We start from the raw sequence: 13740 nt of genomic DNA on the forward strand, positions 1-13740 counted from the left end.
GGCACCCTATTCCCTATGTAGTGCACTACATTTGACCAGAGCCCTGGTACAGTGAGGGAAAAAAGTATTTGATCCCCTGCTGATTTTGTACGTTTGCCCACTGACAAAGAAATGATCAGTCTATAATTTTAATGGTAGGTTTATTTGAACAGTGAGAGACAGACAGAATAACAACAACAAAATCCAGAAAAACGCATGTCAAAAATGTTATAAATTGATTTGCATTTTAATGAGGGAAATACGTATTTGACCCCCTCTCAATCAGAAAGATTTCTGGCTCCCAGGTGTCTTTTATACAGGTAACGAGCTGAGATAATCTCAGCTTGTTACCTGTATAAAAGACACCTGTCCACAGAAGCAATCAATCAATCAGATTCCAAACTCTCCACCATGGCCAAGACCAAAGAGCTCTCCAAGGATGTCAGGGACAAGATTGTAGACCTACACAAGGCTGGAATGGGCTACAAGACCATCGCCAAGCAGCTTGGTGAGAAGGTGACAACAGTTGGTGCGATTATTCGCAAATGGAAGAAACACAAAATAACTGTCAATCTCCCTCGGCCTGGGGCTTCATGCAAGATCTCACCTCGTGGAGTTGCAATGATCATGAGAACGGTGAGGAATCAGTCCAGAACTACACGGGGGGATCTTGTCAATGATCTCGAGGCAGCTGGGACCATAGTCACCAAGAAAACAATTGGTAACACACTACGCCGTGAAGGACTGAAATCCTGCAGCGCCCGCAAGGTCCCCCTGCTCAAGAAAGCACAAGAGGAGTGGAACAAATACCCTCCTGAGATGTGTGCAAACCTGGTGGCCAACTACAAGAAACGTCTGACCTCTGTGATTGCCAACAAAGGTTTTGCCACCAAGTACTAAGTCATGTTTTGCAGAGGGGTCAAATACTTATTTCCCTCATTAAAATGCAAATCAATTTATAACATTTTTGACATGCGTTTTTCTGGATTTTGTTGTTGTTATTCTGTCTCTCACTGTTCAAATAAACCTACCATTAAAATGATAGACTGATCATGTCTTTGTCCGTGGGCAAATGTACAAAATCAGCAGGGGATCAAATACTTTTTTCCCTCACTGTAAAAGGTAGTGCACTATGTTCGGGATATAGATTCTTTCCCCAAAATGTGTTACTCTACCAATTGTTCCCGCTGCCTGGTCTCAGGCTGAAGGCTGGAGATATTTTTGTGTAATGAGGGGAAAGAAGACAAAAGCTTAGTTCTTGAAGAACGCCGCCATCGCCTGCTGCTGTGAGGCTGCGTGTGAGGCAGCGTTCCAATTCTGTCACCGTCTCGTGAAGCGAGCTCATTTATTTGAGGACACTTGTTTTTTTGCCACATGCACCTAAATAGAACAAAGTCACACGCACACACACACACACACACACACACACAAAGACAAACAAAGTTACGCATACACCCACATATTGTTTCGCTATTTTACATTTACTACACGCAGACGTCATAACTGGTTGCTCAATAGCTCACATTCATGTAATCAGTGAGAAGTGCCAGACCATGAAGACCAATCGTCGACTGTGGTTTACTAGATTGTTTAGACAACACATTTTTGCCAATGCCGTGACTGAAGACTGGCCCTAAGGCATCAGTGCTAACATAAATCAGTGTTTGTGTGCATCGGTAGCCTCAAGGAACCTTTTCCCAAAACCATGGCTAGTAGTTAGAGCCTTGTGACAGCGCTGAAAATATCTCAAGTTTTATGTCCCTGGCTGGACTGAGCTTCAGTAACACACACACACACATACATGCACGCACACACACACCCACACCCACTCTCAGCGGCCGGTGTGCTACTCAAGCACTCTCCTTTCATTGTGAGAAAGGTGTCAGCGGGAAAGGCTCCATCCACTCTTTGCCGTTTTATCTTCACAAAGCCGGCATGATCACCGCCATGCATGCAAATGACTTGCTGCCATTGTACTAGCTGTAAGTGATATCTTTGTGCGGGATAGTTCAATTAAAACAATCACACAGGCTCCCCTTTGCCCTCTGAGTAAGGCAGTAGATTACACAACTCTGTGTGTCCTTGTACCGAGTTTAATTTCTACAGTTCACAGATTACATCTGTTTTCTTGTTTACTGTGTGTCTTTGTTTGTATTGATTCAGACTAAAGGTGCTTACTGTGAAAACTCTCCTGTATCCGTATGTTTCAGTTGCAACACGTTGCCAAGCCAGAGAACTCTAAAGAACTCCCGACTGGTCTGTAAAAAGGACGACGTTCACGTCTGCATCATGTGCCTGCGAGCCATCATGAACTACCAGGTGAGTCTCTCTCTCCAGTCCCCATGCTAACCCAATACATAGAGTACCTCCTAAATGGTACCCTATACCCTATTTAGTGCACTACTTTTGACCAGGGCCCATAGTGCCCTGGTAAAAGGTAGTGCACTATAACATTGGGGCCCATAGAGCTCTCGTCATATGTAGTGCACTACAGTGCATTCGGAAAGTATTCAGACCCCTTGACTTTTTCCACATTTTGTTACGTTAGACTTATTCTAAAATTGATTAAATTACATTTTTTCCTCATCAATCTACACACACCCAATAATGACAAAGCGAAAACAGGTTTTTAGAATTTGTTGCTAATTTATTAAAAAAAAACTGAAATACCTTATTTACGTAAGTATTCAGATCCTTTGCTATGACACTCGAAATTGATCTCAGGTGCATCCTGTTTCCAATGATCATCCTTGAGATGTTTCTACAACTTGATTAGAGTCCACCTGTGGTAAATTCAATTGATTGGACATGATTTGGAAAGGCACACACCAGTCTATATTAGGTCCCACAGTTGACAGTGCATGTCAGAGCAAAAACCAAGCCATGAGGTCAAAGGAATTGTCCATAGAGCTCCGAGACAAGATTGTGTCGAGGCACAGATCTGGAGAAGGGTACCAAAAAATGTCTGCAGCATTGAAGGTCCCCAAGAACACAGTGGCCTCCATCATTCTTAAATGGAAGAAGCTTGGAACCACCAATACTAGCCGCCCGGCCAAACTGAGCAATCGGGGGAGAAGGGCCTTGGTCAGGGAAGTGACCAAGAACCCAATGGTCACTCTGACAGAGCTCCAGAGTTCCTCTGTGGAGATGGGAGAACCTTCCAGAAGGACAACCATCTCTGCAGCACTCCACCAATCAGGCCTTTATGGTAGGCACCTAAAGGACTCTCAGTTGTAAATGAGAACTTGTTCTCAACTGGCTTACCTGGTTAAATAAAGGTGAAATAAAAATAAATAAATAAAAAAGACAATGAGAAACAAGGTTTTCTGGTCTGATGAAACCAAGATTGAACTCTTTGGCCTGAATGCCAAGCATCATGTCTGTCATGTCTGGAGGAAACCTGGCACCATCCCTACAGTGAAGCATAGTGGTGGCAGCATCATGCTGGGGGGGATGTTTTTCAGCGGCACGGACTGGGAGACTGGTCAGGATCGAGGGAAAGATGAACGGAGCAAAGTACAGAGAGATCCTTGATGACAACCTGCTCCAGAGCACTCAGGACCTCAGACTGGGGCGAAGGTTCACCTTCCAACAGGACAACGATCCTAAACACAGGAGTGGCTTCGGGACAAGTCTCTGAATGTCCTTGATTGGTCCAGCCAGAGCCTGGACTTGAACCCAATCAAACATCTCTTGAGAGACCTGAAAATAGCTGTGCAGCGACGCTCCCCATCCAACCTGACAGAGTTTGAGAGGATCTGCAGAGACAAATGGGAGAAACTCCCCAAATACAGGTGTGCTAAGCTTGTAGCGTCATACCCAAGGGGTATTGTGTGTAGATTGATGAGGGGGGAAAAAAACAATTGAATCAATTTTAGAATAAGGCTGTAACGTAACAAAATGTGGAAAAAGTCAAGCGGTCTGAATACTTTCCGAATGCACTGTATATAGGGTGCCATTTGGGACACAACCATAGATGGAGGGTTGAAGTATAGACACACACCCTCATCTATCCTCGGCCAAATAAATATATCGTCTGCCATGTTTTCCGCGACAGATCATTTCTCAAGTTTCCCTTTATTATGTAAATGGAGTCACTCCCTGTTTATTAACGAGCTGTCTTTCTTTTTCTCTCCTTCTCTCTCTCGATCCATCTATTTTTGATGACCCAGTACGGCTTCAACATGGTGATGTCCCACCCGCATGCTGTGAATGAAATTGCACTAAGTCTCAACAATAAGAATCCCAGGTAAAATGGAAGCGTTGGGTTGGATGGGCCCACGGTGCCTGGTGCTAAACAGCTCCTCTGGGTGCTTATTTTTCAAGCGTCTCCGAGGAGTAGCGGTGATATAGGATCAGCTACCCCGTCCATATATTATCGTATTCATTATGATCTAAAAGGCTAAACTGATCGTAGATCAGCACTACAGGCCTACCTCCCCTTATGACTGCACCAGCTCTGTCAACTGCTAATAGAGCCAGTGCACATTCTCTTTCAACACCCTGTCCAAAGTGTGCGTAAAGCCAGTATCCAGTGCTAACTCATTCAGCAAGCCAACCAGCCATCTAGACATCCAGGGAGGCAGGCAGGCAGGTCAGGCAGGTAGGCAGGTCAGGCAGGTCAGGGACCACTGGCAGCTGCACAGAGCACCAGGCAACAGGAAGGGCCCTTTATTCAGGCGCCTGGCTTTTGTTTATTGAAGTGTGTTTGTGTGGGTGTGTGTGTGTGTGTGTGTGTGTGCTTGTTTGCATCCGCCTGCATCATGGCTGAGCTTGTGTTTCTGCGTAGCGTGTATGTCTTTGTGTTTGCATGCGTGAATAGAATAGAATAGAAAATAATAGAATACGTTTACTTTGAATGAATGAGCTAATGGTACAGGGTGTCATGTAAAAATCTTCCCAGTGTGAAATAGTTCCCAATCGTTCTGATTGTGTTGTGATTGTGACGTCATGTTGTAACATTTCTCACAGGAAAATGTTCCCAGTCAATAATTCCACGTGCATCTCTTTATCTGGATGGCTGATGTTTCTCTCCTGTAGCGCCTTTGCAATCGCAAAAAATCTCTCCTCACTTCAACCCTAAGCACTTTGACGCGCGTGTCCGGGTGTTTATATGCTGACCTCGCGCCTCAACAAGCTTCTGATTGGTCAGTGTCAATACTCCTGGCCACCATTGATTGACAGATGTGTGAAGCAAATGCGCGTGCCCACAGAACAGTTTTTCGATGTCGAGGAAGGGTGTGAGAGAAACATCAGCCATCCAGATAAAGAGATGCACGTGGAATTATTGAACTGGGAACATTTTCACACTGGGAGAAATTGTACAGCATGACGTCACAATAACAACACAATCAGAACGATTGGGAACTATTTCACGCTGGGAAGATTTTTACATGACACAGGGTACCACCTCATCACTCATAGGGATTACGGCTGAGGGATTCATTCTGCTCTGTATACCTTTCCTTTAATCCCCTGCATTAGACCAACAGACCTGCTTATCATATAATACTATTGAATTGACATGTTCGATCCAGCAACATGATCTGATAAGACAACGTTATGTAACCTTGGATGGCACCCTATTCCCTTCATACTGCACTACGTTTGGCCAGGGTCCATGGAGCTCTGGTTAAAAGTAGTGCACTAGAAAGGGAATAGGGTGCCATTTGGGACACAGCCCTAGTGGTAGAAAGGATGCGACCCCTTTTCGTTAGGCATCACTATGGGTTTGCATTGGCAGTGGCATCACACCAGGTTAACCGATCATTGTTTTATTTTCCTGCTTTCCCAGAACCAAAGCTCTGGTGTTGGAGTTACTAGCCGCGGTGTGTCTCGTCAGGGGAGGACACGAAATCATCCTCTCTGCGTTCGACAACTTCAAGGAGGTATGGTGCGGGGGATGCGCAGACAAGAAGATAGCGCTATGCTATTATACTATGCTAAACAGTGTCATTTCATGTAGTTCACTTAGTGAGTCTTGTAGTAGAGGAATGTTCTCAACAGCAGACCCGAGGTTGGTCAATTCCTGTGGAGGATTGCATCTAGGAATGCAGCACTGCCTATATCAAAGGCTATAGACACGTTGCTCAGCATCTCTCAGCTGGAAAGGCAGTTCACTGACCTCTCAGGCCCACAGAGAAAACAGTTTGTTTGTGATTCAGCAGGCAATACAGCCTGATCAGGGGCCGTATGAACCTAGTTTCGCAGAGTAGGAGTGCTGATCCAGGATCAGGTCCCCCCGTCCATGTAATCTTCAATCTTCAGTATGATCTAGAAGGGAAAACTGATCCAAGATCAGCACTACTCTGAGACACTTGATACATACATATGCCCCCTGACCCTGTGTGTCTGCATTTGTATGTGTAGAGTATTTGGGCTTCCGTAGAAAGGAGTGGGAGTAAGGTGGAGTATGGAGTGGCCCTCTGTACAACAGTCCCATTCGCAGGCCGGCTCTGGAAAAATTGGGCTGACTGCAGTTAATGCAATATTTACACCCAGAATAAAATATAGAGCATTACTCTCTATTGTATTTCACTGTTATTAGAGGTGGACTAGCCAACTCTAAAGCTCAGAGCCGCTCCCCCATAAACAGAAGGTAGAGACATAGCCATGTGTGCCGCTGCACTATTAAAGTCAATGGATAGCGATCGACCCTTCACAATATATGTGGTTGAAACGGCAATGTTCCAAAAATAACTATTAGATTATCTTATTGGTCACATTGTACAATCGTTATTGGTTGGCAGTATGTGTCATATAAACTGTAATATAAAAACAGCGCTTTCTTTTTCTGCTTTTCTGTAGGGTTTTATGCTAAAATACAACTGATATAAAACAAGTGTTATTTTGGCTTGCTTGAGTTGAGATGGTGCTCATTGCTCTCCCTCTATGGGGAGGCTTGTTGTTAGGGGGCTCTTGACTCCCCGCCCTATGGGTTAGAGGGGGTTGTTTGGAGTGGGGGGCAGGGTGCAGGCTGGGGCACAGAGCATTGTGTGGAGGTCTGTGCATATGCACTCCTCTCTTCCCTCTCCTCCTCCTCCTCCTCTCCTTGGCTCTTTATCTTTCCTCTGTCTGTCTGTCTCCCCTTCCATGCCTTAAAGCGATGTCTGAACTGCAGAGGTGCCTCCCTCTTCCCCCTACCACCCTCTCTCTCTCTTCTCTCTCTTCTCTCTCTCCCCTCTCTCTCTCTCTCTCTCTCTCCCCCCTCTCTCTCTCTCTCTCTCTCTCTCTCTCTCCCCCCTCTCTCTCTCTCTCTCTCTCTCTCGCTCTCTCTCTCCCTCCTCTCTCTCTCTCTCTCTCTCTCTCAGTGCTGCATATATGGTAATCACAGAGGGGGGAAATAGGTTGTGAGTGTTACAAAGCCAGCCCTATGCCAGGGGAGGTTCTGCTTGATATTTTATCAGGGAAGGATTCAAGAGTGATGGGAGGGAGTGAGGAGACAGTACAGGGCTAGGTTTTATATAAGGCAGAGATTATGACGGAAACATTTCATTTCTCTTGCTAAGGTAATACATGCTGCATTGCAAATCCTGTAACACTTAACTTGAAGCATCCATGTATAATGCATTATGATGCAGTTATGATGCATTGTAAGACTTGTGATGAGCATTTACATGTAGGCTTTGACCCGCTTATAATGTCTTAAACATATTTAATGATTCAGACTCAATAGCAGCCAGTTTGAGACAACTGAAAAATGTTATGCATAGAGAGACATAACAGCCTTGTTATAATACGTTATTAAGGCTCATACATGCTTATAACAAGTCATAAAGCGTTATATCTGGATGCTCTAAGTACAGTGGTACATAAAGATTCATTTCATCACCTTTTGAGTCCATGACTAAAAGTGAATGATTGATTTTTCTTGCAGGTGTGTGCTGAGACACAGAGGTTCGAGAAGTTGATGGAACATTTCAAGGACATGGATAACAACATTGACTTTATGGTACACAACATTTCCACTGGACTAGCCATCGGTTGTTAGGTTACATCATATCCTGAAATCACATTTTATAACCAGACCCTGCCTGCCGTGTGTGCATGAGAGGCCAACCAGATGCCGTGTGTGTTTGAGTAGGCCTTGTGTGTCACAAGTCACAAGTCCGTTCTGAGCCATTTGGTAGAGTGCCATTCGTTTGACTCGAGCACGAAAGCGAACAGATTTGTCAGACAGGGCTGGCATCTCGCACCCAGTTGACTCCAAGTTCTTAAGGAAGTCCATTAAGACAGTATTAGCAGTGTGACAAGAATGCACTGATTCTGTGGCACTCCACTGGGTACATTTAACACTGAAGTGTGTCCCAAATGTCACCCTATTCCCTATGTAGTGCACTACTTTTGACCAGAGCCCAATGGGATTAGAGTGCTATTTGGGATGCCACCTGAAGTGAATTCCTTTATCTGCCCATTTAGCATGACGAATGCAGCCACATCATTTCCATACTCATGCTCATTTACACACTAAGACTTATTCCCAAATGGCACCCTACTCTCTTTATAGTACATGGAATAGTGTAATTTGGGATGCACACTATATTACATGGATGTTTCGGTATCAGTACAGTGAAATATCGCTGGATGGGTGTTGTGCTTGTTGGTCCCTATAGGTGGCATGTATGCAGTTCATCAACATCGTGGTCCACTCGGTAGAGGACATGAACTTCAGGGTTCACCTGCAGTACAACTTCACCAAGCTCTGTCTGGACGACTACCTGGATGTAAGTAGATGGACACCAGCCAGAGTTGGGGTCAATTAGGGCAGTGGCGGTCATGACATTTTGTCAGCCGGTTATTGTCATGCAAAAGACTGCCAGTCTCATGGCAATTGACCGTTAATTAACATGAACATGTTTAGCATCTCCAGGCCTCCACGCATACAAGCCATATGCACTTTCACAATACATCCATTATTTATTTTAGTCCGGTCTAAAGAAACATTATGATATGAAGAAAATGTATTTCAGAAGAACAGAATATGAGTTGGCCTACTGTATGTTATCTGGCTATGCTCCATGCCATAGGCTGTAGGCTTGTTCATTTAGCTGACAAGATATGCTTACAAGTCCTGTGACATTATTTTATTTATATGGTTTTATAGTAAGAAGAATATAATTGAACTTAGCTGAATAAAATAGAAAGGATATTATTCCCATTATGGAGCGAGTGCGCATATGAAGTGGCTATGTTGAGCATAAAAGTGATCATTTGAAACAGGTCCTATATGCTAGATTTAGAGTTATTTGGCAACTTTAGTTGTGAATGATACAAACCTTAGACTGTCTTAGAAATCTAAACATATAGCTTGCACTCTGTTCCTCACCTCAGGCTGCACAGCTGTTCTCTCATCAAGTGATCATATTTTCACCCATCAGACTATTCTCAATTTAATCTGGTCTTTACTAATATGTCAAGTTAGTTTCGATTTAGAATTGGCCGTTATAAAATGGGCAGGAACCGGGTTCAGGGGAAAGGGAATAGCGAAAAGGGAGGGCGCGCGCTTTCCCACTGGTCCGTTTTGTAGGCTACTTCGGTTTTATAGCGGAAGATGTGCTTAATATGAGCAGCTGAGAAATAAATATAAGAATACTTATTTAACTCCACGCATCAACCACTGTTTGAGGAGCATGCTCTCGCTGCTCAACAGGTGATATTCTGCCCAAACTCTGTATGCCTTGGGCTCTCCAACCTTGTTCCTGCATCTACCCAGTGCTTAATTTGGGAAACCAAGTGAAATATGTTCGGGAACATCGATAGTAACATGTTTTCGCAACAAAACATATTTCACTAAACTGTTGACAGCCCCTCTGCATGCTCGAGAAAGGAATAAAGGAGAGAGAGTAGGAGATGAAAATGCATGGTGGTGAGATATTCTGTATAGATAAAGGTAATGTGCCACCCAATTAATTATGAAAATATAAAATAAATCACATTACTAGGCTATTCAAAATCAAATACAAATTCACTAATTGTAGGCTAACTGTAAGCCGCCCTGCACAATCAATTAACCAACAGCATCGCCTAGGGCTATAGACGTTCTCTCCCAGACTCATGGATAGACATTTTGGAGCGTAGCATAAGGTAACCAGTCCATCCAGTATGCATAATAATACAGTCCACACTCGAAGGCGATTACTCAAATTTGTTTAATTTTGGAGTATAGGCTAGACCAATTATGTACCAAAGACGTCTTAAATCAGTTTTGTTTTATGTTTTTCTGCCATGTGTAATATGGGTAGGCTATGTATTGTGTAACGGCACAATCCTCATTTTAATTCAGGTTTTTCTTTCGGGCTTGTGCTCATAAACTTATGCATATGCATAAGCTCTAATATGCTGTTTAAGTTCTTTCTTCAAATTGATCATCACATGGTGAGTGAGGTGAGTTTTAAAAGTATGATAGGCCTACTGTTTTGATGATAAGTGTTTGATGTGATTTTCGATTGCATTTACATTGATGTCAGAGTGGTTAGAGGGACAATAGAGCCCTGAGTATCAGGCCATTAGGACCTGATGGTAGTTAGCAAGTTGGGTACTACCAAAGCATGTCCAGAGTGCATAAAAGGAGATTACCATGACTCAACGGTTATGTGGAATTTTACTGCGGTCATGACTCATGACTGCCGGTGTGGCGGTAATACCGTAACCACAACAGCCCTCGAGTCAATTCCATTTCAAGTCAGTCAATTCAGGAAGTAAACAGAATTGCAATGTTTTTTTCTCACAGAGAAGCATTGAGGAGAATTGGAATTGGGAATTATTTTTACTTACTGAATTGACTGAATTGTGAAGGAATTGACCCCAAACCTGCTATATATCACAGGAAATATGTAGAGAAGCTAATAAAAACACGCACTTAGATAATCAGCTCAGACTCTGAAACAAGGTCAATACTCAGTTTTCCCTCTGTTTAGAAAGTGAGTTTATTCTATAGACCCTCGCCTTGACTGGAGAGGCTAAAATCCATCCTTGTCTTTGAGATGCGACCCTGTGTGCAATGCACTGGCCCAATCAGTCCCTTTCCCTCCTCAGACCTGTCTGTCTGTCTGCCTGTCTGTCTGTTTGTCTGTCTATCCATCCGACTGCCTGCATGTCTGTCTATCTGTCGTTCTGGATAAGAGTGTCTGCTAAATTATCTGCTAAATGTAAATCTAATGTAAATCTAATGTGTCTGTCTGTCTGTCTGTCTGTCTGTCTGTCTGTCTGTCTGTCTGTCTGTCTGTCTGTCTGTCTGTCTGTCTGTCTGTCTGTCTGTCTGTCTGTCTGTCTGTCTGTCTGTCTGTCTGTCTGTCTGTGTGTGTGTGTGTGTGTGTGTGTGTGTGTGTGTGTGTGTGTGTGTGTGTGTGTGTGTGTGTGTGTGTGTGTGTGTGTGTGTGTGTGTGTGTGTGTGTAGAAGCTGAAGCATACAGAGAGTGACAAGCTGCAGGTCCAGATCCAAGCTTACCTGGACAACGTATTTGACGTGGGCGCCCTGCTGGAGGACGCCGAGACCAAGAATGCCGCGCTGGAGCGCGTGGAGGAGCTGGAGGAGAACATGTCACATGTGAGAAGAAACGACACCACACACAGACTTACTGTCTCTATCTAATACACTCTGACTGACTCTCTACAGAAGACTCTTGCCACCCTACATGTTGACTTTTTGATAACTCACTGCACCCGTCCCTTCTATCTGAATCCTCAATCACTCGTTCAGTGACTTGACATCCATCCATTAATTCATTAGTTAATTAATTAATACATGAATTCACTACAAACACTCACTCTGTGTATACGTGTCATGTGATCTGACTGACCCTCGACCTTTGCCCACCCAGATGACGGAGAAGCTGCAGGACACGGAGAACGAGGCCATGTCCAAGATCGTGGAGCTGGAAAAACAGCTGATGACGCGCAACAAGGAGCTCGACTCCGTCCGGGTGAGACTTCAGACTACTCACTCTGCTCCCTCAATCAATAGGGGAGAGGAGTTAATAACGTTGACGGCATAATTCACTAGAGTGACAGTTTCTAGAAGAAATGTTTTCCTGACCAAGATGGACAAATCTTTAGTCATGTTGCTAGGATGCCAGTTGTCCATTCTACTTATTCTTTATGTAATTCTATGGCTGACGGACAGAGGTTGATAATCCTCTGATCTGCATGCAATACAGTAACATCTCTGTCTGTTCCCTGCCCCCCCCCCCCCACCCAGGAGGTGTACAAGGACGCCAACTCGCAGGTTCACACACTGCGGCGGATGGTGAAGGAGAAGGACGAGGCCATCCAGAGGCAGTGCAACCTGGAGAAGAAGATCCACGAGCTGGAGAAGCAGGGCACCATCAAGATCCAGAAGAAGGGCGACGGGGACATCTCCATCCTACCCTCGCCGCCCGCCCCCGGGGGCCCGCTGGTGGCCGGATTTAAGGGTGTACCAGGGGCCTATAACGGGGGTGCGGTCTGCCCGATGGGGTCGAATGGGATCCCGGGGATGCCTGCGCCACCCCCGCCCCCTCCTCCTCTCCCACCGCCTGTGCCTGAGACTGGTAGGTGGAATTCCGAGTTCAGACCAATCCCGGCTTAGCTTACTGTTTAATCACAGACGGTAGCTAAGCAGTCTGGACTGCTAGTTGCTAGTTTCACAACATGCCCTTAAATTTTTACTGTCCTATTTTCTTAAGTGGAATTTAAAGTACCGGTATGCCGTTAGGCCAAGCTGTTCCAGCTCTGGCATTTGAGTTGTAACAAAAACAGACACAGAGGCAGAGCTGGGGAAGCCAGCAGAGAGAGAGCGAGAGAGAGAAAGAGAGCAGAGCAGTCACATGAGAGGAGTTTGTACTCTGCTGATTGAGTCTCAATGGGAGTCAGCACTTGGCATGCTGTCATCTCAATTCCACGCTTACTTTCTCTCTCTTTCTCTCGCTCGCTCGTTCCCTCTCTGCTCCTGTTTGTTCATCCTCTTCTCTATTTCTCTCCCTCTATTCCAGTGCCAAATGGGTCATTGGCTGGCCATGCCGCTCCTCCCCCTCCCCCGCCTCCCCCGCCTCCCCCCGGCCCTATGGAGGTGTCTGCCCCCCCGCCCCCGCCTCCACCCCCCATGGCCCCCCCGCTGCCCGGCTGTGGATCCCCCACCGTCATCTTCAACTCAGGGTTAGCAGGTAAGGTCATCCCACCCAGACGGCGCCCGTGTGTGAGACTGAATGCGTCTCAAATGGCACCCTATTCCCTTTGTAGTGGACGTGGATGAATCACACTGTACCAGACAATGAAAGATGGGTTTTCACAATACGCTTTTGTTCAATCACTTTGGTGCTATTTTCACAAGTATGTGGTGAATTTTCAAAACTCTTAATACAAAACTCCAAACTGGTAACACTTATTCAAAACCTTTTATTGTGCATACATTTTGGTTGGAGACATCTTTCACCACACAACCATTGATCCAAAAAATATGTTTACTGTGAAATACCATGATAAAAAATGTACCCATCAAAATGCCCATAATTTCTATCCAATGTCAAAGGTGAGATTATTGAAGACATTTTTGATGCAAAAATATATTGTTCAGATATAATTACAACATGGTGTACTGTATTAAAATGAAACAAATGAAATTAATGAAATAAACTAATTTTTGCAGCCACTAGTTTGCATCAAGCCTGTCTTGAGCATTTGGCCATAGGTTCTCATTGACATTGCAGCAAATGTCCTCATTGTTCATGCACCTGGAGAAAAACCTTTTGGCATGGCAAATCATTGCATGCCTCATCCATGGCCTGG

The 13740-nt window shown here is 44.7% G+C and overlaps 1 protein-coding gene across 2 annotated transcripts in view; it reads left to right on the forward strand.

Annotated features, from left to right (window-relative positions):
* LOC311129063 (formin-like protein 2) overlaps positions 1 to 13740 on the forward strand; it is a 104982-nt gene that overhangs the window by 69087 nt on the left and 22155 nt on the right. For both annotated transcript variants that reach the window (XM_084161331.1, XM_084161330.1), the window contains exons 7-15: positions 2190 to 2298; positions 4152 to 4228; positions 5774 to 5867; positions 7856 to 7930; positions 8592 to 8702; positions 11375 to 11524; positions 11799 to 11900; positions 12176 to 12506; positions 12948 to 13118. In XM_084161331.1, coding sequence (XP_084017457.1) covers positions 2190 to 2298; positions 4152 to 4228; positions 5774 to 5867; positions 7856 to 7930; positions 8592 to 8702; positions 11375 to 11524; positions 11799 to 11900; positions 12176 to 12506; positions 12948 to 13118 — 1220 coding nt within the window. The remainder of the gene's footprint in view (positions 1 to 2189; positions 2299 to 4151; positions 4229 to 5773; positions 5868 to 7855; positions 7931 to 8591; positions 8703 to 11374; positions 11525 to 11798; positions 11901 to 12175; positions 12507 to 12947; positions 13119 to 13740) is intronic.

Source organism: Coregonus lavaretus, assembly GCF_964263955.1.
Source record: "Coregonus lavaretus genome assembly, chromosome: 5".
In the NCBI taxonomy this organism is placed as follows: domain Eukaryota; kingdom Metazoa; phylum Chordata; class Actinopteri; order Salmoniformes; family Salmonidae; genus Coregonus; species Coregonus lavaretus.